Below are 25630 nucleotides of genomic sequence, written 5' to 3'. Positions count from 1 at the left end.
AGCCTGACAAGCAGAGCGGGGTAGAGCCCCTCGAGCAGCCCACCCCAGGCTTTGAGAAGGAAGAGATGAGCTCTGCCTCTAGGGATGGAAAGAAAAAGACCAGAAAGGAAGAAGTTGATGTGTCCAGCGGGGGAGGCATGTTGCCACTGGCCCTCTAAGTGTGTGCACCCCCCCCAGCAGACAAGCCTGTGGTTGACATTAGGATGCTGACTTTGCTGCCTCAGTTTCCCCAAGATTGAACACTGAAGCTGACAGATGCCCCGGCCTTGTCTTCTCATCAGCTTCACCAGCAGCCTGGGGAGACTTCTCTCTGGATGCACACTTTGCCTCTCCGGAGGTTCTGTCCCCAGGTATCTCATGATGTGGCTTATGTCACAGTGGCCGGGGGCCCTTGATCTAAACTATCTCTGTGGGTCCCGGACGTGTGTGTGTGTGTATGTGTTAAAACAGACATGACATAAAATCTACCCTTTTAACCATTTTTTTAAAAGATTTTATTTTATTTATTTGACAGAGCGAGAGACAGCCAGCGAGAGAGGGAACACAAGCAGGGGGAGTGGGAGAGGAAGAAGCAGGCTCATAGCAGAGGAGCCTGATGCGGGACTCGATCCCAGGACCCTGGGATCATGCCCTGAGCCCAAGGCAGATGCTTAACGACTGCGCCACCCAGGCGCCTCAACCCTTTTAATCATTTTTAAGCATAGAGTTCTGTGGCATCAAGCGCCTTCACAATGTTGTGCACCCGTCACTGTCCGCCTCCAGACTCTGTCATCTTGCTAACGGACACTCTGTCTGCATTAAACACTAACGCCCCATCCCCACCCCCTCGCCCCTCTCTCTCGTCTCCCCCTGGCCCTTGGCAATCGCCATTCTATTTTTTTGGTCTCTGTGAATTTATTCTATTCTAAGCCCCTCCTAAAGTTGGATCCCACAGTATCTGCCTTTTCGTGACTGGGCTCTCCGGCTTCACCTAATGTCTCTAGGCTCACCCGCGCCGGAGCCTGGGTCAGGATTTCCTTTCTACGGTTGAACACCGTGCCACTGTGTAGATACACGCCACGTTTTGTTTATCCGTTCATCCATGAGCAGACACACTTGGGTTGTTTCCATTCTCTTGGGTGAATACATAGAAGTGGAATTGCTGGAGCCAATGGTAATTCTGTGTGTCCCTTTTCCAGGAGCCGCCATATTGTTTTCCATGGTGTCTGCTCCATTTTACATTCCCACCAGCAAGGTGGCACTTTGCCCACGTCCTCGCCTGTGCCTCCTCTTCTCCGACCTTTCTGGTTTTATTCATTTGTTGATAGTGGCTGTCCTCGTGGGTGGGAGGCGATTCCTCATTTGGGTTTTCATGTGCATTTCCCTAGTGAGGAGTAATACTGAGCACCTTTCCATATGCCCATTGGCCATTTGTATGCCTTCTTGGGAGAACTGCCCTTTGCCCATGTTTTTGTGTGTGACCAGGGAAACTTCAGCTCCTACTCTTTCAGCCACTGTTGATCGTAACAAAAGCAACTGGCTTTATTGGATACTTTGGTCCCCTTTGCTCTGTGCTCAGTGTTTATGTGGATTTCCCCCCTTAATCCTCTCAACAACCTTTTGAGATAGGCACTGCCAGTCATCTCCTTTTTACACTCAAAGAAATCCGAAGCTTCGAGGCCCTACCCTAGGTATCACAGCTGGTAGGTAGTGAACCCACAAGAGCTCAATAGTCCTCAGACTCTGTCCCTAGGTGATCATTCTGATTTCCTAGCCCCGACCCGAGGAGCTGGCATGGGACCCTCTTCATAAATACACAGTTCCCCCGTACATTTGAGAGAATGCTATTTATAGGAAACCATCCAGACCTCACGACTTCGCGATCCCTCGGGAAAACCATATTTACTTCGAAATCAAGGCTCATTTCCTAAAATCACAGAGGTTTATTGAAAGCATAGAAATGTGTGGATTGGAAGTGCTACCCTTCAGCTGCTCCAGAAAGCTGTCTGAGTGAAGTGATTTGATATATTCACGCAGGATCCAAGTCTCTTGCTTGAACTCATTTAGTTGGTGACACCATATTGAGCTCAGGGTCCAGGCCTTCCTCCACTTGCAACCAACAGCTTTGTGACCCTAAAGCCCTTTTCCTCTGAGATGCATGTCATCGCCCCTCTGGTCACCCACTGTCTGTCTAGGTTTGGAGACGGCGAGGGCAGAGCGAAGGCGGGAGACCCTCGTCTTGCCCCTCTGGGGGCACCAGCTTTTCAGCCCTGATGGGTCTAACACAGTGTTTCTTTGGGGGAGCATTCCTCATTCTTCATAGGTTGGTTTTTATCTGGCCTTGGGTTCACACAGCTGGGGCTGGGGCCGAGGCCAGAGCCGTGACTTAGGGTTGGGAAGAAGTTGGCGGAACATTCCCCAGCAGGGCTTGGGCAGGCCCAGGGAGTCCCGCCTAAAATATAGTGGACAAAGGAGCTCTTGTCCCCAGGCCTGGGGGTGGGAGGCATCTGGTCAGTGACACAAGCTTGGCCATTGTATGTCGTGACCTCGGCCAACTTTTTTTTAGCTGAGAAAAGGGAAAAAGAGAGTGAAAAAAAATTAAAAAAAAAAAAAAAGCCTCCAGAAACTTTGCAACTGGAAAGTCCAGAATGCGTCGTTGATTTCCTCACAGGACCTGGAGCAGATTTGGAAGGAACTGTGCAATGTAGCCTGTTCTTTGTGAAAGAACGGCAGCGCTCAAAGCCACAGGAACGCCCTCTGGGGTGTCCCCGGCACTGACCCTTGGCACGGTGGCTTGCATCAGCCCCATTTCCCGCAGAGGGTGCCATGGAGAGGAAGCTGGCAGGGGCCTGGCCCTGGGTCGGGGGACTCCACGCAGGACCCAGGACTCTGCTCTGAGTTAGCAGCCCTGCAAGGAAGGAGATTAGCTCTTCTCTGATGGTAAGAATCGATCTGAAAGGCTCAGCTTTTTCTGCGTGTTTCGAACTAACTTGGGTATTTTTGGACCTCTGAGAAGGGGAGCTGAGAAGCCCTCAGGGGGCCCAGTGCTCCTGTAAGGCATAAGCTGGGAGAAAAAGACTTGTGCGAGATCGGGAAGGGGGAGGAACAAGATGTGATGTCAAAAGCGGCTGTTGGTGGAGGGAGAGGGAGGCAGCTGCCCGGTTACCTGGGCTGTGGTTCCGTGGAGATGTGTGACCATGTGGTGGCGTGGCTTGTGGGGACTGGCAGCCACATCTCGCCTCCCTCACTTCTCCCAGATCTGAAGCTTGGCTTCTACTGGTCTGCCCACCTGCTGTCTACACGGCCTGGTTCTACCTGGGACTGTCTAAAGGGAAAGCCTGTTGGGGGTAACCCCTGGGTAGTCGAGTTGTCTGCCCAGGGAGCCTGGTGTCTATACTGTGGTTCTGGGCTGTGCTGGGTGCTTCTGTCCAGTTTGGTGGTGGCAGGGGTGGGCCATGATAACGGGCATACGTGGATGCTGTCCTGAGACTTAAGAATGGGATAGCCTTATTTTGCCCACCTTCCTGCCTCTGGAAGTTAGACACCCCCCTTTCTTGGAAAGAGGGACCTCCCATCAGCCAAGACTCTGGTGACCACTCTCTGAAGGCTCTGGACAGCCGAGGGGGGTCCAATTCGAATGGGAAGCCTCATCTGTGTCTGCAACCAGCCTTCTTCCAGAATGTTGTCTCCTGCCCACTGGGTCAGACAGCACCTCTCATTTTGGTGTGGCTTCTGATGAAGGCCTGAAACTGTGCCAGGAAGAGGGAGACAGTGCTCGTCATCCGGGGGCACCTGGAAAGTTCACAGCAGGGCTTCTCGGAGATTGAAGCTCATCTGAATCGCCAGGGACCTTTAAAATACAGAGCCTGGGACTCTGCATTTGTAGCCAGCTCCCAGAGGACAGCCCTGAGGCTGGTACAGGGTCCACGCTTGGGGAAGGACGGTCTGTAAAGAAACCAGACCGGTCAGTCATGTTCTGATGGGAGTACTGGGAACGCTGGTGCGTTCTCATGGGTCTGGCCTTGGCTGTGGGCCTTGGCAGGAGGTTCGTGGAGAAGAAGGAATCAGTCAAGAAGAGGTACCCGGAGGGGCATTCAGGGAGCGGGGTGAGAGCCCAGGGAAGCCTCTTGGCAGAGACGGGGGCATGCTGTGCCCGAGGTGAGGTGGAAGGTATGTTCAGGTCCTGGCGTGGTGCGTGGTGAACAGCTGATCTGCTGGTAGGCTCAGAACAAGCCTGTGTGGGGTGTGGGGTGAGTTCCAGCTTCAGACACGCGGGAGCCCAGGATGCCGGGGCAGGAATCTGGTCTCTGGGCAGATAGAGCTCAGCCGTGAGTGTGGCTCTCGGAATGACAGGCAAGGGGCTGACATAGGTCCATCAGACCAGAAGAACTCCCCGGAACTCGCCGCGGTGAGACGAAGAGCCACAGTCTGAGGGTGTGAGGCAGAATCCCAGTGTTCGGGGCCCAGTCTGCTGCCCGTGAACCCGTGTCTACCCTTGAACGAGACTTTCCCCTCTTACAAAACAGCACGTCCTTACAAAGCAGGTGTACTAAGACTGACATCAGAATCCTTGCGTCTTCGAAAAGAGAGAGAGAAACCAGAGGAAGCTCTAGGAGACCATCTGGTCCAACTTCTGTATTTTCGAGATAAGGAAATCGAGGCCTCCCCGCAGAGGTGAAGTGTTTGCTCAAGATCTCACAGCAAGACAGCAGCAGCCCCCGCCGGGCACGCCGGCCTCCTCGCTCACATCCCGTGTGCTCTCGGCACGGGGCCCCCAGAGCAGTGGTGGGTCCCCGTTCTCAGCAGTGGTGTCCCCGGCTGTCACCGTCTGTCTGGTTTTCTGTGCACCAGATGTGGAGCTTCAAACACGTCCGCTGCCCTGGGTTGGTTGGAACCGTACCCCTTGCTGACTTGTGCAAGCGGTTCCAGCCTCGATTAGCCTTAATCTCCCTCCAGTGCCCGGAGCTCAGAAGCAATTAGGACGCCCTGGGAACCAGCTCTCAGAGCCTGGAGTCTTTGATGGGAGTCACTGGGAGCTTGGGCCGCCAGCAGAGGCATTGAGATGAGACTCCTCCGTGAGAACCCTGGCTGCCCCTGGGTTTTAGTGCCCGTGGACCCGCTCTAGTGGCCACCAAGCTGGGCCAGCCGGATGGCAGCCACAGGCGGGCCTTAGACGCCCACTTTTGTACCTTAATGAGCCCCAGTCCTCCATTCTTTAGAGGGATGCCGACTTCCCGAGGACGCCAGCTTGGGCCCCCGAGCATCTGTGGGCCGCAGCCGCGTCACCTGCCCTTGGAGCCCCTTTCTGGCAGGCAGGCTGCTTGGCGGAAAGTTCCAAGCACGTGACCACCTAAGCTAGCGACTTTCAGTTCCGTTCCTCTCCTCTGAACTTGGAGTCTGTTCTGAACGGAACAGAATGCTTGGTAAATTGGGGGGAGTTCTTCAGGGGCTTGAGAAGATGCTAGAAACCCTGGCGTGAGGCATTCTGGGATTTTGTACCTTCATAGGAAAGGGGCTTCATTAGGATTCTCCCCGCTCCCTCCACCCCCCGCCCCCAACCCCCAACACCAAGTGTTGGCAAAATTCTCTTGTTCCCCAGCTCACTCCTCTGCAAAGGGAATTTTGACCAGGAATCGTGTGGAGGGGTCTCACCCTACCAGGAGCTGCCTAGGGAGCGTGTGCTGGTAAATAATCCTATACTTGTCTTTCCAAAAGCATCTCCTGGGGCGCCTGGGTGGCACAGCGGTTAAGCGTCTGCCTTCGGCTCAGGGCGTGATCCCGGCGTGATGGGATCGAGCCCCACATCAGGCTCCTCTGCTGTGAGCCTGCTTCTTCCTCTCCCACTCCCCCTGCTTGTGTTCCCTCTCTCGCTGGCTGTCTCTATCTCTGTCAAATAAATAAATAAAATCTTTAAAAAAAAAAAAAGCATCTCCTAGGGCAGGGTAATCGATTTCATTACCGAAATACACTAGTGTAGAAAATCGGGGTGCAGTTTTTTTTATGATTTAAAAAAATTCTTATTTTATTTATTTATCAGAGAGAGAGAGAGTGAGCGAGCCCAAGCAGGGGGAGTGGGAGAGGGAGAAGCAGGCTTCCCTCTGAGCAGGGAGCCCGATGCGGAACTCGAACCCAGGACCCTGGGATCATGACCAGAGTCGAAGGCAGATGCTTCACCGACTGAGCCACCCAGGCGTTCCTCCAGGGTGCATTTTGAGATCCTTCAGGACAAAGGGAAGTGCTAACCCCCCCCCCCCCCCGCCGCCCACCTCCTTCTTCTGACAGATAGGGGCACTGGAGCCCTAACGAGGCCAGGACAGTGACTCGTGGCAAAGGGGAAGAGAAGTCCGTCTTCAGCCTCCCTGTACGGGTTTGCGGTAAAGCTCACAGCTTAGTGAACCCTGGTTTGGGCATGCATTTTAATGACTTTCAAGTTTCATTAAATCGCTTTGCTTCACGGGTGTCTCAGCATATCCTTCCCATCAGTTCCAAGTCAGGTTTGGCTGCGGAAATTTTCACTCTCTGTACCGAAAAGTTTTGGGGGACACATACGGGGGGAGGAAGGTAACGTGACATGAACATTCGTGTTCTTGCTCGGAGGGCTCTGTCCCCTCGAGTTTATGGGGCAGCTGCTTTTTCAAGTCTATGCTGGTCACATCAGTGCCTCAAAATGTCCCTTGTGGTGGTTTTGGGTCCTGTTATGTAACACGTTTCTCGGGTCATAGAACCCCGGTGTTGGAGGTCTGGCAGCCCCTGGTTCTTCAGACGAGGAGACAGAGGCCCAGGGAAGCCCAGGGAACTGCGTAAGTTACAGCTTGCTGTCGGGGAACACCGTCTCCTTACGCCTGGGCTTGTGTGCTTTCTGCCGATGCTTCTGGGGTCCCGAGGTTGGAGGCAGGATATCAGAATGGCCCACGCTATTTTTATCTGCCGGAGATGGGGTAGGAGGAAAGGAGCCAACATTCCTCGAAGTTGAGAGTTTGAATAAAATGTCTCAGTAAATCACGAGCTGGTGAACAGACTCATTCAGGTTTTCCTGCTCAGAAGCCAGAAGCCCCAACAGGAGACCGGGGGCTCACCGCCCCGCCCTTTATAGCTTTGAAACATCAGGGCCAGACAGAGCTTAGAAATGGGACCAAAGTTATGGGCTTTCTTTGGGGTTCCCCAAGCCCCCCTAGGCTCTAAGATGGGGCGGCAGGTGCAACTTCCCATCTTATTCCTAGAGCTGTTCTCCCTGTTTCCGGAGCACCTGTGGGAACCGCCTTCCCCTGCGGGAGCCTGAACGTGACCATGAGGCCGTCGGGCACCTGCTCTAAACGTCGGGACGGAGCAGGACTGACGCGGTCATGGTGTTCGGTCAAAGCAGAGATTCTCCCAAGAGATGTCAGAGGGTGGGCATGTCCCAGTTCCCTGTCTTGTTGTTCGGGGTTGCTGGACAGATACCAGCAGCAGAAGCATGAGCCATCTCGGATAGGGGATGTCTGCTGCCATCCAGAGTTCCGCATTTTGTGCCCTGTCTCCTTTGGAACCCTATTCGTCAGCCCCTCTGTCTTCTCTCTGGACGGCAGGGGCACCGGTCTTTCTCTGGTGTCCGTGAAATAAGGGCTCTCGTGAGAATGTCACTTCCTACAGGAAGGATTCCTGCCTGCCCCCCGCTGCTTGAGCTGTAGACACTTCAGGGCTGTGAATGGCTTCTGACACGGTGGGGGTGATGGGGGGCGTCCAACTCATCCTTGCTCTTGCAAGGACGTTTGTTCGCAAAATTGTTTGTCGGCCCTCGCCCCACTGGAGACCCCGTGTTTCCCAGCCTAGCAAAGCTTCCCTGTGCGGGTTGACTTCCTGTACCCTCGCGGGGACTACATTGTAATTGTGTTCATCAAAATTCCTGGTTAACCAGATCACTCCATTCCTTTTTCGGATCAGAAAAGAGAGTTTATTGTTCTCTGTCCTCTCCCCGTCCCGTCCTGAAAAACAGGCCCAGTAAGTCGATTGGCCCCCAGGGAGACACTGGGGGCTTACAGATGGCTCTTCAGGGCGGCCGGGACCCTCGCCGAGTCCTTTAGGAGCTAGACACGTGTGGGGTGCTCGCATGGATTGGCACGGCTGGCAGCTCTGTGGGTGCCGGGGGAAGGCTCCTCCAGCATTGGTGCCCGCCTCTCAGAGTGGTGCCAGTGACTGCCAGGCGTAAAGCCTCCTCTAGCAGTTTTGTGGCTGGAGGTCAGTGATGGGGGGGATGGGGAAGGTAGCTGATGCTGGCAAGCGTGGGCGTGGCAGGCGTTCCACGGGGGCTGGAGCTGGGGACCCTGAGTGAGTCACCCTTTGGGCACTTGTCACTACGATCCACGAGGACTTGTCATGGGGGGCCGAGGTCTGGCATGAGTGAGTGACGGATGCCAGTCACTGGCATGTGGATTACTGTTGCAAGCCTGACCCCTTCCAGCCATTCACCCTGAGCGGGAGGCCCGAGGACACGTGGGTTGTGTTGAGTTTGCAAGAGTCAGGGGCAAGCTGGGGACGTTTGCATTTAAGTGACCAAAGCCCGCTTTGGAAAGTTCCTTTAAGGGACTCACAGAAACCATGCCACAGGTGATTTTGACTAAGAGTGGTTTGAGTAAACACGTGAAGAGTTCTGGCAAAATCTCTTAAGAGTCGGTCCCATTTACCGAGAAATCTTGCACTTGGAGGAGCGGAAGAAGAAAGGCATCCTTCCTGGCTCTCTTTAGCTTCTTGTTGGTAAAAGCTGGAGTTGACCTTTACATGCTTGACCCCCTCTTCATGCAGGGGTCCAACCAGAGTGGCCCAAGGGATGCAGAGAGGTCAGGTCAGGACTCCCTGTGGAAGCCAATTGCCCATGGGGCCAACGAAAGGAGGTCGGACTAACAGCACCCAGATCCAGGAAAGGGTCTGTGGTCCCCAAGGACCCCTTCCCGTCTGTCAAGGTCCCTCTGGCTTTCTCCAGGAAGGCAATGAGAGCAGATCTTCGATGCCTGAGCTTGGGAGCAAATTGGCGAGGCCATCGGGACCAAGAGGAAGAAGGGAAAGCCTCTTGTTGGGGTAGGAAGAGAGGCGTTCTGATTTCATTTCCCTAGGTGCCCTCGTTTTACTTTGTCTTACCCTCTTTTTTTTTTTTTTTAAAGATTTTATTTATTTATTTGACAGAGATAGAGACAGCCAGCGAGAGAGGGTACACGAGCAGGGGGAGTGGGAGAGGAAGAAGCAGGCTCATAGCAGAGGAGCCTGATGTGGGGCTCGATCCCATAACGCCGGGATCACGCCCTGAGCCGAAGGCAGACGCTTAACCGCTGTGCCACCCAGGCGCCCCTACTTTGTCTTACCCTCTTGATCTTTCTAGTAGTATCTGGAATTTGTGATCCAAGCTCTTGCCTTGGTTTATACCGTATATGGAGAATAGCGATGAGTACTCAGAGCTCTGTAATTAGATTGATGATGACGGTTTGCACATTTTTAAAGCTGCTTTCGGTGGTCAGCCCAGGACCTTTTTACCTTAATTCTTCACCTTTGTCGTCATCTCTCCGGCAGCTGTGGGGCGTCTTCTAAGCACTTCTGAGGAGGACACACAAGTCCCCAGACCCATCGTCTACAGACCTATATTCCCTGAACCACTGTCCGTGGAGGAACATCTTTCTTTCCCCCTCCCCTCCTCTCCCCTCCCCTTTCCTTTCCTTCCTTTCCTTCTTTTTCTTTCTCTCTCTTCTTTCTCTTTCTTTCTTGTTTCCTTTTCTTTTCTTTTCTTTTCTTTTCTTTTCTTTTCTTTTCTGTCTTTCTTTCTGATTTTATCCATCTATTTGAGAGAGAGAGCGTGAGCAGGGGGAGGGGCAGAGGGAGAGGGAGAAGCAGACTCCCACCGAGCAGGGAGCCCCATGCAGGACTTGATCTCAGGACCCCCTGGGACCACCACCCGAGGCAGACGCTTAGCTGACTGACCTACCCAGGTGCCCCAAGGAACTTATTTCAATGGAAGACCGCTCGGCCACATAGCAGAGTCTCGGCATTTCCCACGTGGCAATCCAGATGTATCTTTTGAAATGAAGTTACAGAGAAACCAGCAACCAGCTTTATTTATTTATTTTTTTTTACTAGTTTACTGGGGACGCCCTTTTCCTCTGCAAACCATTATGGGACTTTCTCCTTATCTTTGCCATGTAAATACATCGTTCACGGTGTGCCTGCCACGGGCTTATAAAATCCATTCTCCGTGCAGCAGTGTGAGACCTGCCACGCTGCACGTACGTGTCGTCTTTTAGCTGAGGAAAGGTTTTTTCCCCTCCTGTCAACCATGGTTTATCGTTTCCTTTCTCTTCTTCAGGAACACCTAGCATCTGTATCTTGCCTTGTTCTTCTGGTCCTCTGTTCTTTTTTTTTTTTCTTTTTTTTTTGGGGGTGCATTTCCTTTGCATTCCAGGAAAAATTCGTACTTTGGCTTTCTACATAACTAATGCTTTCCTTTTTCCCCCCTCTTTGCAAGACAAATTCCACATTCTACTGCAACCTACGTGGATGTTCTTTGTGGCTACCTCGTAAATTTCCCTACAATTTTGTTAATTTCCTGTCCCCTTTTTATAGCATTTGTTTCCTTTTTCCAGTCCACTTGCCTTGTTTGCATTAGTTTGTCTGATCCTGATGACTTTTTTGCTTTTGTATCGTGAATGCTCTATCTTCCTGCTTTCTATCGAGGTTGCTAAACACTTTCCTGGAATTTTCCGTCTGGATACCATATGAGGTCATGGTTAGAAGTTTGTGCCTCCCCGGAGGTTTCTGGATACCGTTCCTCGATTTATTTTCTGCAGTGAAAGAAACTGTGTTATCTTGTCTTCCCCCACCTCCCTGTATTCGACTTGAATAGGCCATTCATCGGGATCCATTAAGAGCTGGGATTTGTTACAGGTGGGGCGCATGTCGCTTGGGCTGTCATTCTCTCCACTTGTTTGGTGAAAGCCTCAGGTCTGTTTGGAGCCAGTTTCTACTACGATTCCAAGTTTCCATTGGTCCCTCCATCCCTCCAGCCAGTGTTCTGGGCGCCGTGCCGGGACTAATGCTAGGGACAGCATGGACTTGGCCACGTCTTCCCGAACCTTACAGCCTGTTTCTCTGTTGTGTGGTCTCCCCTTCTCCTCCTCCCACCGGCCAGGTCTCCAAATCTCTCCCCCTTAGAAGAACATGACGACGTTGCACGGGTCCATCCTCTCCCCGCCAGCCTAAGGAAACTACTCGTGAGGACTTCACTTCCCAGAATGTACTGAGCCCTCGCCGGGGACCCTTACTTCCTCCCCAGCTCTCCTCTGTGAGTCGCTCTCACACTGGATAGAAAGGCTTCCTGAGCTGGAGAAGACGGTACTTTCTCCCCTGCGAGACAGAGCACAGGCGCCCCATCCCCTTAGAGGCGCAGATCCTGAGGCAGGCGGCGTCACCGTGGGAGCTGGGGCCCTGCCTCCTGCTTTGTGTCTTGACCCATGGCCAGGGGAGATGACCTTTCTGTCGGTGGCCGTCCCCAGCTTTGTGTCGGGGTCTCTCCACCCCGAACCAGGTGTCTGGCAGCAAGATGTGGAGCGGATGTGACTTTCCAGTCCCCGGCCCAGCTGGGGCTTGGTCGTCTTGGTGGCTCGCTTGCAGCCCCTGTCCTACTGCTCATTGGCTGAACCCCCCACTTGAGGGACAGTGAGGCCAGCCCTGGCCCCTGGGTCCTGGACTGTTCACGGTGCTCCAGTACCAAAGTGGTTCCGGGGACTGATGCCTCCCCAGCACACCTGGCCAAGGCCTGGCTGCTTCCGGGTGTCCTGGCTGGCTGTACGTTTGGGAAGAGAGAACTTGCTGGAGAGTTCTTTGTGGAGGAGCCTTCAAGCAGTGCCAATCACGGCACCCGGCTCATTAGCAGTCATTGCCATGGCAACGGGTCTGCCAGAAAGTGGCTCGTTAGGCTGACAACTTCAGAGATGTTATATATAGATCTGGGTGTGGGGGGGGAGTGGGGGTGTGGGGCCCCGTGGATATGCCTTTCTCTGGAGCTCCTATTGCTTCTGGGCTTGGGGTGTGAGAAGACGTAGAATGGGGGGACCTTAAAACCGTCTGATCTGGCTGCTAAAGCATTTGACGACCGCCCGTGACTGTCTCAAGTAGCGTTTGCTCTCATCCGTAGAAGGTAAGAGTCAGGTGTTCCCAGAAGCCTCCTGAGGGGGAAGGAGTCCCGGGCTGAACTTGACGCGGGGCGGAGGCCATGGGGGGCTGAGTGGGGGAGTTGGTACCGCCTGGAGACTGCAGAGACCAGATCGAATCCCTCTTAAAAGAAGTCACCTTTGGAGGGCTTGGGGATGGCAGCCTTTTCCTTAATAAGTAGCCATGCAGCTAAGCACTGTCTTTCTAGAAACTGTGCTCATTAAAATTTTATGTCCCCAGTTTTGATTTCAGAAGCACGCTTTCTCTCAAGTGCTTTCTCTAAAGCTGCACTCCAGCCCGTTCTGAGTTCATTGGGCATGAGGCCCCCCGAGGATGCATGTTCCGAAAGACAGCTTCCCAGGCTCCAGGTCAACCTGGCGTTTGGAGCAGAGCCGAGGAATCTGCATTTTTAACGCACATCCCAGGGGACCGACTGGGGGTTCCAGGGACCACCCTTTGAGAAACACTGCTATAAGCGAGGGTGGGGGTGGATTTTATTTTCAGTCTCTGGTGACTTTCCTTTGCTTGCCTGCTCTTTTTTCTTCCCCGAGGAGGACCAGTAGCCATCATTAAGAGGAAAATTTCTTTGGTGATGCTGTTTTAAATAAGGAGACAAGGAAGTTAGCCTGCAGCCCGGAACGTGACTGCTCGGGTGTGGGTGGTGGGTGGGTGGGTGTGCTCATCTCCTGGGAAGGCATATGCTCATTTGGAGACTGTGAGACAGACAGGAGAAGCAGGCCTGAGTTGTCACCCTCCTTGGTGGGAGCTGGGGTATCAGGTGGTCGAGGGGAAGAAGTAGAGACGCCCCTGGCTAGCTGCGGAGACGGGGACAGAGGGAGCCTGGCTGTAGGGAACTGGACAGAAGTCTCTAGGGCAAGGCTAGTATCTCAGAGTTTGGGCTAATCATTTGTTTAGCTGGGCCGCATTGGATGAGTTATTACATTCTCTGAGTCTTCGATTCCTCATTTTAAAATGGGAACGTGGCTGGTTTAAATTGCCAAAACTAGAGATACGTGTAAAGCATCTGGCCCGGTCCTTGGAGCACTTTCGACATTTGGGGCATGATAAAAGTCATCATCGATGGACGCAAATGGGATCTGAGCTCGTATGTTTCTTGATTCCTGGCTAGATTAGGGCTCTGAGTCGTCTAGAAGCCCCCTGATACTCTATAGGAAATATGGTGAGGGTGTGCATGCACAAATGACTCCATTTTGGGGGGCAGGAGATCCATTGTTATCTTCAGATTCTCAGAGGATGGGTCTCCATAAACAGTTGAGCAGGTTGTTGACTGAACAAGGGGATACAAGGGAGGCTGAAATCCAGCCTTGTGCTCAGGGCGATGGCCCATTTGGAGGAAGATGCAGCGTTTTATGATTCCCACAAAGCCGTGATATGCATCAGGTTAAGAATTTCTGAGTTGGAGAAAACTGCCTTCACGCTCCCCCCTCACTCCCAGTCTCTCGGATCTTGTTCATTGTAGGTAGGCCCCGCGTCTCTGGGCCTGCGTCAGCTCTGCTTCTAGTCCCTATTCCCATGGCAAGGAGCTGCCAGAATGGAAGGGGAGAGGCCACGGGACTAGGGAAGGGAAGGGTTTAACTTGAAGGAAACTAATTAGAAAAATAAGTTCGACAGAGGCCATAATTATTGGGTCATTACTCTGCATTGTCTTGGTGGCTGGGAGGCAGCTCTCCCAGGAGGCCCATCCCTCCAAGGCCATGAGCGATGAGGGAATGTGGGTGCTTTGGGCCTTTTCAGTGAGAGCCTGCAGGTGGGGAGTCCAACTTCTGTCTACTCTGCAGCTTAAAAATGATTTTTTTTTAATTCGTAAAATACACCTGACATAAAATTTATCATGAGTGATGTCTATACGTTCAAAGTATGGTGCAACATTCATACCACCCCAAAGAGGAAACCCTGTACCCATTCCCCCCCGCCAAGTCCCTGGCGACCCCACTCATTTGCTTTCTCTGTTTCTCTGGATTTCCCTCTTCTGGGGATTTCGTATAAATGGAATCGTATGCATGGCTTCAAGGCTCATCCGTGTGGTAGCGTGGAGCACAGTCTCCTTCCTTCCGACGGGTGGCTGTCTCTGGATGTGCTGGGTTTTGTTGACCCGCTCATCAGTTGATGGACCCTTAGGTCCCGTCTGCCTCTTGGCCGTTGTGGGTAACGCGGCTGTGAACGTGGAATTACAAGTGTTTGAGCGCCGTTTTCAGTTCTCTTGGTACATACCCAGGTGTCTCTGTGTCTTTTGAATCCTGACGTGTTTCGGGCCATCAAAGGGGGAAGCTTCTTTCTGGGAGAGATCAAAGGCAAGGGGACTGTGGCGTCCTGGGGGGGGGATGGGGGCAGAGCACAGTCAGGTGACAGACAGAGCGGGGGAGCTGAGGTCATGCTGGAGGGGGATGTGGGGACGGCCTTTGCTGCGTTGGCCAAATCAGGAAGTAGGCTGAGCTGGCCCTGGTGCCTTCCTCGCTCCTCCCCTTCTCTTTCAGCTCCTCTTGGCCCTTCCTGGCTTGGTAGCAGAGATGCCTCCCTCTGCAGACAACATCGGTAGGGTTTGGGCAAGGAGGGTCCAGCATTTCCTAGATGAGCGAGACCTCATGGTACCTCCTTGGTCATCAGTGTCCTCCAGGGGAAGCCAGGGCTTGTTCTGAGCCCACAGAGGTGGTTGAATCCCCTAGAGTCATTCTCAAGAGAAAAGCACCGTGCAGACGGGACAGGTGTCCTTGTTTGCTGTGCCCCAGGTGGGGCACGGAGGGTCAGAAGTTTGCTCCGCTCACTCTACCAGCCCTGCTTAGGAGCGGTCTCCTTGCCACCCACGCAGCCTTCTCCGCGGATCCAACTGGTCAACCTCTGAACGTGTTCCCTCCCCAGCAGGTGTGTGCTTGCCTCCCTGAGCTGCAGAGTCTTGGAACCAGAGGTCTGGGGAGACGTGACTGTTACTGGTGACATTTCAGGCGTGGTGGGGCAGGCTGGGGTGTGGGCCCCGACCTTCACCTGTCAGGGAGCAGAGGCTGTGTGAAGCTGGTGTCGCTGGGCACTTAAACATACTCCCTCCCACTGGGACCCCACGCTCCCTCCTAGGTGCCTTCACAGCAGGGCTCCTGTCCTCCTCCTCTGTTGTGTAGACATGTAGATAAATGTAGTCCGCTGAGTCACTTTCCTATCCTGCGGCTGCCCAGGGGCTGAGTCAGGATGGAGGCCCAGGCCTGAGGGCTGTTTGCACAGTGCTTTTTGGTCCCTCTCCCCTCTGTACCCTATTTCGGGCCATGTCTGTCTCTGGCCCTTGCTTAATACCCTTTAACAATTTCCCATTTCCTCCCAGGCGGCTGGGAGAAGCACCAGCATGGCCTTCCCATCTTGGACGCTCGAAGACATCAGACTGCAGCAGAAGCAGCCTGGCGTCGTACCCTCTGGTTCTAGAATATTTCGCTCTGAAGTTAAGCCTCCTAAACCTCCCTATTCCTGTGTGACCCCCAGCTCCACTCAGCCGAGATGCACGTCTCCCGTGTGTGGGGATATTTTATACACGCGCGCATGCACACGTGAGACCCTGTGTGCTTGTGTTTGGACCACCTTGCAATCCAGGAGAGGCCAGAGCAGGTGTCTGGAGGCCCAGGTAAACATGCCCAGATGTGAGTTTGGACCCAGTGGATGTGCTCTGTTGATGTCTGGCACCCGGTAGTTTAAAGACCTCCTTCCATACTCAATCAGAGGCACGTCGGGTTAACAGCTGTCGTTACTGAGGGTCCCAGGACCATCTAGGATGGACCCGATCCCTGCTGAGGGCATGCAGGGCACACAGGAAGCCAAAGTAGCTGGTTGTGCACCCTTCAGACAACAGGAGAGCGGGGTGGGCAGGGAGCCGCGTGTCCATGCTGCTTGCCTTGAATCTCTTTGCTAGTTTTCCTAAGTAGCCATCGTTAGTGACCAAAGCTTTCTCTGTGGGCATGGCAGAGAGCGGCTGAGGACATTTAGGAGTGGATTCATTTTAATACATCTGAACAGAGTCCAGCTTTGCTGAGAAATTCACGGTCCCTCTCCTTGTATGGTTGAATCCACTTAGCTATCTTCAGAAGGCACAGCTACTGTGTGGGCTAATTTGGACCCTCTTTCCTTATTTTTAAATGTTCTTTAGCTCACCGATTATTTTTGTTGTTTGAGGGACATTTGGATTCAAGAGAGAAGTGAAAAGGAGAGAAGAAAATGTGCCCATCATGCCAACGTCGGAAGTCACCTCTCTTGTAGCCTCTGTGGGTTTACCTGCTTTCTCTTTCTTATATATATATATTATTTTTTTCCCTCTGATTTGTGTTTTTAAGAAGAGTATTTCTCTCTGATCAAAAGATTAAACCAGGGCACGTGGGTGGCTCAGTCGGTGAAGCGTCTGCCTTCGGCTCAGGTCATGATCTCAGGGTCCTGGGATCGAGTCCTGCATCGGGCTCCCTGCTCAGTAGGGAGGCTGCTTCTCTCTCTGCCTCTGCCCTTCCCCCCTGCTCGTGCGCTCGCTCTCTCTCTCTCAAATAAATAAATAAAAATCTTTAAGGAAAAAAAAAAGATTAAAACACACATAAGTGCACATGATGGAAAGGGAGCTGTGGTTTGGGCCATGGGTCCCAGTTCTCTCCAGGTCCCCCAGAGAGATTTGGACACTGGACCAGAAAAGCCCCCCTTGCCCTTCATCCATTCTTGGCGTCTAAAGAAGGCTTTCGATCTCGCTCTGCTGAGACTTGTGTGAATTAACTTCTGGTAGGCTTGCACAGCAGGTGGCGGTCCTGGGGGTCCAGGCTTTGGATTCCACAGCGGGCACACGCAGAGGACCGGGCCCCCGCAGCCAGCACAGCCCACCTGGCGAGCGCTGTCCAGGGGTGCTGTCGGGGAGAAGGTCCAGCTCTGCTCCCCGTCCTCTATGGGAAGTTGTTCCTTCCTCAGTGGCTCTGAAGCAGCAAGCGGTCCTCACATCTCATGCTCGGGCAAGCCCCCAGTCACACGTGTGTGGTCTGTGACCTCCTCCCCCCAGGGAGGCCAGTGGGCCACCTCCCATCCCCCCCACCAGCATCACTCTTCCAGAGTGACTTCTATGCCTCCGACTTCCTGGCCCAGAACTGGTTGAAACCCAGTCGCCAAAGGGCCCGGCACGTGTGACCTTTTCTCTCCTCTTCCACAGAAGCCTGGAATGGTCCCCCCTCCGCCCGGAGAGGAAAGCCACATTGTCGTCCTTCCACCTGGCTGGCAGAGCTACTTGTCTCCCCAGGGCCGCCGTTACTATGTCAACACGGCCACCAATGGTGAGTCCCCGTGCCGGGGAGCGTGCTGCACCAGCCGCCACCTTTCCATCTCCCTCTCACTTTTCCCGGTGGCTAGGCTTTTGCCTCTGAAACTGTCTCAGAGGCTGCAGTGGGTTCTCGCTTTCCCCCACGGTGCTGGGTGGTGGGGGTCTGCACCGGATCGGGAAGCCCACCGGGGTCGGGGGGTCCTCGCTGGAAACTCACAGCCACCCCGGGCGTCTCTGTTGAGCCCAACCTCACGGTCTAGGGCTGTTTTCCAAACCGGGATCTCAAAAGTTTCTCTGGTCAGCCGCTGGCTTGAGTCACGTTAACCAGGTTTAGCTACTGCGTGATTATCTTGGAACATGGAATGTCCTGATGAGACAGATGTTCCCGAGAGAGTCGCAAGCGAGGGATTTCCCTAAGTTCACCACGGATCGCTTACTCTTTCCCGGAGTAGCTCACTGGCTGGCATTTCTTGAAATGTTCTTCGGGAAATGCTGGGGCTACTTGGGAATTTTTATTCTAATAGACAACACAAGTCCCGTGTGCATTTCTGAGTTGAGTTAGGACCACACCTCCGTGTCCCCAGTGATTGTGGGCTTCCTGGGCTTTCACGGGGACTCCAGGACCCCAGCAGGTGGGCTCTCGAGTAGGCTGCAAGAAGGCTGGAGAAGGTTTATAGAAGGAGGCACGGCAGGTTCTGTAGCAAGGCCGTCTTGCACAGGGCAGAACCAATGTAGCCAGTATGGTCAAGAACTCTGTCCCTTGACCTTCATGCCTCCCTGGAGGATGGAAACACAGAAGGTTAGATGTGGGGGGCATCACAGATCTGTGTGCCAAGACAGCTTGCAAAATATAATCCATATCCACGTGTTGGCTCAGACTTGGCCTCTCACTTCCTTGTCTGTACCCACCTGACGTAACGGTCACCTCTGCCTACAGTGGGACCCTGAGTACGGGGCATGGTGACAGCCCTGCACTCAGGTGTCCCGGTAACTGGGAAGAAAGCTGCTGTTTAGAGGGAGCAGAAGTCCCTCCGGGGTGGCTGGTCCGTTCACGTCCCCTGGCAACTGGCCTTCCTCGGGCTCTAGGAGCGAGTTCCAGCTAAAGAGGTAACTGGGGTTTCTAGGAAAAGGGAAGTGGAACTATTTCTGGTCATTCTAATCTTAAGCTTCCTCAAAACAAACACATGAGTGGCTTTGCACTGTTACTGGGCTTTGAAGTTTCAGAGGAAAGTGTATATAGACACAGCTCCCATCTGTGAAATGCAGAAACTGGACCATATGATCCTGAGATCAGCAAGGCTTTGGGCCCGTTCTCATCCAGAATTAGCCTCGCCGTTGCAAATGGGCTGGAGGTGGGGGAGTGCTAGAAGAGGCTTTCTAAACTCTGCATTTTTGTCTTTTTTTTTTTTTTTAAATTAGAGAATGGTATATTCTTGGTTAAAAAAAAAACAAACTCAATGGGTACCAAAAAAAAAAAAAAAGTAAAAATCCCTCGTTCTATTCCCTAAAGCTATTGATCATGCATTTAACCGTCCATATATTCGTATATTCTCTCACTGCCTAAGCGTATGCATGCTTATTTTTTTTAATACATTGGAAAAACGATCCACGTTCTAGAAATTGCTCAGAGAGCGTATTGTGGCCATCTTTCTAGCTACATATTTTTAGCATACATACTTTCTAGCATACATACTAGTCCAGTTCATTTTGTAACATGCCGCGGGATACTCTGTTGCAAGGGTATGCTACTGTTAACTCTCCCCTCTTCATTCAGAGGATATTAAAGTCCCGTGTTACAGTAACTGACGGGATCTAGCAGGTTTTTTTCTGAGGCCAAGACTTCAGCACATGCCTGGGGGCTGGGTCTGGGGATATAGCGTTCCCAAGACACTCCGGGTCAAGGGCTGGCAAACTTTTTTCTGTAACTGGCCAGGTAGTATGCTTTTTTTTGTCCTTGAGGTTCCTGTGGTCTCTGTCGCCACTCCTCAGCTCTGTCCTTGTCGTGCGAAAGCAGCCGTGGTCCTGTGGAAACCCACAAGTGAAGCCGTGTTCCAGTAAAACTTTATTTACGGACACTAGAACATGAATTTCAAGTAACTTTTACATGTTATGAAACATTTTCCATTTGATTCTTTTTCAAGCACTTTTTAAAAAAGCTTTTATTTATTTGAGAGAGAGGATGAGTGAGAGAGAGAGCACAAGTGCAGGGGTGGGATCCCAGGATCCTGGGACCATGACCTGAGCCGAAAGCAGTTGCTTAACCAACTGAGCCACCTGGGCAAACCCCGCCCCCCCCCCGCCCTTTCAGGCATGTAAGACATCTTAGTTCAGTTCCCGGACTATTTGGTAAAGGGGGGTGGGCCCTCGAGCTACTGACTCCTGCTGTGGGGCTCTCCATTATCTCTGGTATAACTGGCCCTCCTTCCCCTTCCCCACTGTCCCCACGCTCTCAGTCGTCCTGGCTCCTTGGTCTTGCATTCTAGAAACATGCCACTTTTATTTACTATTTAATTCATCCTTATCTGTTGGATTGATTGATTCATTCATTTAACAAACACTTACTGGGCCTTACCCAAGTCCCAGGCAGACTGTTGGATGCTGGGGATATAAAAATAATAATAAAGAAACATCCCTCCCCTCAAAGAGCTTATCATCTTAACACTGGAAGCAGATTTGGAATGAATACGTACTTAGTTACCCTCGTGAGCAGGGCTGTGAAGAAGTCCAGGGTGTTGTGAGAGTGTGTTCCGGAGAGACCCGGGGAGATCAAGGGAGGCTTCTTGGAGGAGGAGACGCCCTGCAGCTAAGATGCTGGAGGGCTGAGGAAGGGGTTTGGGGGTGGGAAATGCCTTCCTGAAGACAAAGGCATTGTCAATGCTGGGAGGGATCCTTCAGACCCTTGAACAGCCTATTAAGGATTTTGTTCCTTAGCCTAAGGGAGCAGGAAGCCAAGCTGTCTTTCTGATTCTCCTCTGGACGGCTGGCTTTCTTAGACCAGTTTTGTCTGGCTGCCGGGCTGCGGCTGACATTTTTGGATCTGACCCCCTTTTTGCAGGAAGTACCTGTCAGAGCAGCTGCTTGGTGTCCTCATGCTGCGTCTCTGTGACCTCCTGACTCCTGGGGGTATTTGAGTCTGTGTCTCCTCCCGGCCGGGCCAGCCACATCCACATTTCTGCTCCAGCTCTGGGGCCTCCCCTGCCCTGCGCGACTCAGGCCAAGGCCGTGCACCCTGCTCCGGCCGCCGCACACCATTCCTCTCGTCTTCCTACCCGTCCCCCTCTCTTCCAGATAATTCTCGTGTCCCTTAATCCCCAGTCTCTTCGCAGAGCGTGCTTGGGTACCATAGATGTTCTGTTCCGGTTCTGCACCACGTACAAATGTAGCTAGTTTAAAGCCCCATTTACATGTGTAGCCCTTTCTCTGGCTAGTCTGCTTATTTCAGATCCATTTAGGATTTTAGGGACGGGGATTGTCTTGGTGACGGCCGCTGTGCGGGGCTGTAGGGAAGGAAAGTCAAACGGGAGGGAGGCCGTCTCCATCTCTAACACCGCAGTCCTTGAGGAGTCAGAGAAACCCAGATGCTAACGAGCGTTGTGGGTGTTAGTGTGGACATCTGGGGGCTCGAAGAAGAGGGTCAGCAGCTTTACCGGGTACCAGACATGTCTCGGAAGAGGGGCCCCTGACTCAGGGATTCCACATAGAGTTTGCCATGCAGCGAAGGCCAGACAGCCAGGGAGCGCTGGTGTGTTCGGCGGTGTGAGCAGGGAGCCAAATGGTGAGAGGGAGTCAGAGGTCTGACCCACTGTTGACCCCAGGAGGCACTCTAAGGAGCTGGGACTTTGCCCTCTGGGCAACGGAAAGCTCTGGAAGGAATCAAAGCAGCGGCCTGACATGATCAGAATACTGTGGCAAGATTGCTTTTGCAGCAGAGTGAAGGATTTAGGGGCGGTCAGCATGGATCGGGCAGATGAAATGAGAAGAGAAGTAATGAGGTCAGCGCTGTATCTGCAGCTGTGGCTAGGGAGGGGGAGGTAGGGCCCGGGAGACAGGATGTGGCAGGGAAATAGAACGCTTGGGTTCTTCTGAGCTTCCTGCTTGTGTGATGGAGCCATGCACTGAGGGCCAGGGACCCAAGGGAGAAAGAGTTTGGAGGAGGCAAGATGGATCCGTGTTGCATGTGTGGTTCCTTGGGGAATATTCAGGGAAAGGTGGCCAGCCACATGGGTCTGTCACTCAGGGGATACTTGGGCTAGAGATGAGAATCTGGGGAGCCATGTGGTGGTGCCTGCCTTGGCACACAGCAGAATGGATTTCACCCCTAACTTGCCCTCTTGGCCTGGCACCATTGTGCAGTGACCAACCTATACAACCACACATGGCAGTCCAGAATTTTCATTTCATCAGCCAAGAAACAAGGCTGTGAAATGCAGAAGATCACCCAGGGCCCTGCAGAAAAACATTTAAGGGAGGGGCGAAGGAGGCTGAAATAATTGTCAGTGATAAGAAGAAGCCAGGAGAAATAAGGTAATATCACGAAAGGCAGAGGAGAAAAGATTAAGAAGGGACATTTGGAGACAAGACTGAAATATAGATCAGAATTATGGTAGAGGTTATATTTTAAATCACTGGGGGGAATCACAGGTTATTTAACAAATACCGTTGGGCCAGATGGCTAACAGGAAGTCCCAGTGGGTACGTTAATGCAGTAATGCTGTTGTTTTCATAAAAACTCAGCGAGGCCATCAAAGTATGCTTTAAGAGACTCTGAGAAGTCCCCAACTCCCCTTATCTCCCCATGGTTAGGTCTCACCAGGGTGTTTTGTCATGCAAGGGGGGCCCTGAGCTCTGGCCCCAGGACCCTCAGGGGTTCTTTTTTTTTTTTTTAAGATTTTATTTATTTATTTGACAGAGAGAGAGACAGCTAGAGAGAGAGGGAACACAGGCAGCGGGAGTGCAAGAGGAAGCAGCAGGATCCCAGTGGAGGAGGCTGATGTGGGGCTCGACCCCATAACGCCGGGATCACGCCCTGAGCCGAAGGCAGACGCTTAACCGCTGTGCCACCCAGGCGCCCCCCTCAGGGGTTCTAGTATCAAAAGACAGGCTTGTGCTATATTCCCACCAAAACTTGAGTATTGCCAAAAAATGGGTTTGTGTTTAGTTTCTGGATATTGAGTTATTGCTAATAGCCTATCCTTTTCAGGGACCTAAGTTAGCGGTAAGGGGGATCTCTTATTTGCACAATAGGTAATTGCATTTCAAGAGATGGAGCGCAGGGGCGCCTGGGTGGCACAGCGGTTAAGCGTCTGCCTTCGGCTCAGGGCGTGATCCTGGCGTTATGGGATCGAGCCCCACATCAGGCTCTTCGGCTATGAGCCTGCTTCTTCCTCTCCCACTCCCCCTGCTTGTGCCCTCTCTCACTGGCTGTCTCTCTCTCTGTCAAATAAATAAATAAAATATTAAAAAAAAAAAAAAAAGAGATGGAGCGCAATGTTGTTTTGTTCCTTTAATAACTGGAAGGCCAGATATGCACATGTGATCACTTAGCAGCGATGTGGTCATAGGTGTTCAGGTCCTCTTTTTGGAGAGATGCTGACTTTTTAGATACCGTTTAGGATCTATTTTACCGTTTGGACGTTTGAAGGGGTATTTCAAGCCAGTAATGAAGGCCAAGATTAGTTTTGTGTAATGTAGGAGTCAAAATTTTATCTATGTATTAGTCTTTGTACACTTTGAATCCAATAGCTTCACTTATTTATGTTTTTCGTTTCTAAAGGAAGAAGATCACTCAAGGGGGATGTCTTAGCTCTGTTTCTCTAGAAAGCAGAGCCTGAGGCAAGGATTAAGTGTAAACACTTTATTTAGGCTGTATAAACCCAGGGCAGTGAGAGAGGGAAGATGTCACGTGATGCTGGCTAGCATTGACAGTGAACCGCAAAGAGATCCAACAGGTCTAATCAGGTCATACCCAACAGGTGTGTTCACTTCTCTGGAAGGGTTACAGAGAAGAGCCATGCTTTTGAAGTCCATGGGAGAGCAGAGGTGTCTGATCTGCTCACCTCCCTCTCATCTCCTATTTCCCATTGGCCAAACTTCTTCCCCTTGGAGAGCTATTTCCCCCACACTTTTGGGTCGTATCATCTGGCCTCCAGAAAGCCTGACTCCAACCCCACAGAGTGATGCTTCATCCAAGCCCTGGGTGGATGGTCAGTGCAGCATGGGGTGAGGTATCAACCAAAATAGAAGGAGGTAACTGATGGAAATGTGAGAAGGAGCCCGAGGTCTGTGTTCCAGTGTGGGGATTCCTAAAGCACTGAGAGCTGTGGTGTACATCTAACTCTTGTGTCAGATTTTGATAACTCGAGTGTTCATGGAGTTTCATTGGCCAATAACTTTTACTCCATAGTCACCCTAGGGAGGACCTTCCAAGTCATCTCACATAGGGGTCGGCAAACTAGGGCCCTTGGGTCAAATTCAGCTCGTAGCCTATTTTTGTCAGTAAAGTTTTATTGAACACGGCCATGCTCTTTTGTTTGCCTGTTGTCTAAGGCTGCTTTCACACTATGATGGCGGAGTAGAGACGAGACACAGTATGGTCACAAAGCCAGAAATATTTACCGTCTGGCCCTTGAAAGAAAAAGTTGGGTGATTCCTGGTCTAGCAAATAGAACCCATCGATGGTACACATGAGTGAGTGGAGACCCCAATGTGGTACAGGGACTTGAGCCAAGTTACCTGGCCATTCATAGGCCAGGCTATGCCTGGATCCCATCTTTCCATCCTCCCCTCCCCTATTTCCTCAGTATTCAGGAGAATGGGCATAGGGGGTGATGACTTAATTTGCAATAAGGATAACTGAACTCATGAATTAGCAGGAAAAAAAAATCTAAAATGAGTTTTATTTTTATTTATTTATATTTTTTAAAGATTTTATTTATTTATTTGACAGAGACAGCCAGCGAGAGAGGGAACACAAGCAGGGGGACTGGGAGAGGAAGAAGCAGGCTCTTAGCGGAGGAGCTGATGTGGGGCTTGATCCCATAACGCCGGGATCACGCCCTGAGCCGAAGGCAGACGCTTAAGAACTGCACCACCCAGGTGCCCCAAAATGATTTTTATTTTTTAAGGGAAACTCAAGTATCTTCTTAGAGCATCAGCTAAAACCCAGGGGAACTGGGAGTTGTTTTTGAAGCTCTTTTTGATAAAGCACCCATATGTATAAATGTTTTAGTATGTTTCTGAGTGAAGCTTGGGGAAGTATACTAGGATTTGAGCTTTTGGAGTCATTTGCCAAATAGCCAGTACTTTCCTTGATTTCTTGTTTTAATTTTTCTTTAAATGAGTAGATTCCCATTTAACTTTATTACACCAGGAGCTAATGTGAGTTTCTGGGTAAGTTTTCCAGAAGAACACTTTCCAAAGCATTCTTTGAGCTTTTCTTTGTTACAAATAATTGGATACTTTTCTAGCTCCCCGGGTAGAACAGCCCTGATAATTCCCTGTGAATAAAGGTTGCCCTGAGAAACTTCTATATTCAGAAACATCTATCTGTTTTCTTCTGTCCATCTGCGTTGAACAAATGTGAGACGAGAAAGATGCTTTTGTTTGGCACATTCAGTAGATTAAGGTAGCTCGGGGTGTGTGTGTGTGTGTTCATGCGTGTTTCTTATTTTGGCTTTATTATTTTTATTTAACTGACTCTAGGGCAAAGCTGTTAGACCTTAAAATTTAGTATTAATCTGCTTCTGTGTGAGTTTTGTTTTTTTCTTGCAGAGAATCCGTTTTAATTTGTAACGTTAAGGTAACGCTTTCGTGCACAACACATTCCTCCTATCTCAGCTATTCTCAAGACCCGTAATCTCTTGGAATTTTGGCAAACGCCAAGTGGGTGAGGGAGTCACGCACACTTCCGGTACGTCGAAGACCCCTAAAAAGCAAAAGACAAAGGAGACAAAAGGAATGTATTGTTTGTTGTATTCTAGGAAGTTGCGTGACTCTGAAAAGGCTGCTTGTCGGTCAGCAGTGTAAGAACGGTCCTCATTGGCTGTTTGGTGGGGTCGCCGATGAGCCCCAAATTGTTCAGATACGGTCGCCGATGAGCCCCAAATTGTTCAAATTGTTCAGGGAGGGGCACCTGGGTGGCACAGCGGTTAAGCGTCTGCCTTCGGCTCAGGGCGTGATCCCGGCGTTATGGGATCGAGCCCCCAC

At 51.8% G+C, this 25630-nt stretch overlaps 1 protein-coding gene across 13 annotated transcripts in view; it reads left to right on the top strand.

Moving 5' to 3' along the window:
* The window catches only part of GAS7 (growth arrest specific 7), a 214997-nt gene that overhangs the window by 104522 nt on the left and 84845 nt on the right, over positions 1–25630 (top strand). For 7 of the 13 annotated variants that reach the window (XM_034646920.1, XM_034646916.1, XM_034646914.1 and 4 more), the window contains exon 2: positions 17318–17438. In XM_034646920.1, the coding sequence (XP_034502811.1) occupies positions 17418–17438 (21 nt within the window). In that variant the 5' untranslated portion in view covers positions 17318–17417. Of the gene's footprint in view, positions 1–2764; positions 2920–11990; positions 12134–17317; positions 17439–25630 lie in introns of those variants that run through there. The other 6 variants (XM_034646919.1, XM_034646913.1, XM_034646912.1 and 3 more) reach the window with 3 other exon arrangements.

Source organism: Ailuropoda melanoleuca, chromosome 17, assembly GCF_002007445.2.
Source record: "Ailuropoda melanoleuca isolate Jingjing chromosome 17, ASM200744v2, whole genome shotgun sequence".
NCBI lineage: Eukaryota > Metazoa > Chordata > Mammalia > Carnivora > Ursidae > Ailuropoda > Ailuropoda melanoleuca.
Note: the sequence above shows the minus strand (reverse complement) of the source record. Positions and strands in the feature narration are given on the sequence as shown.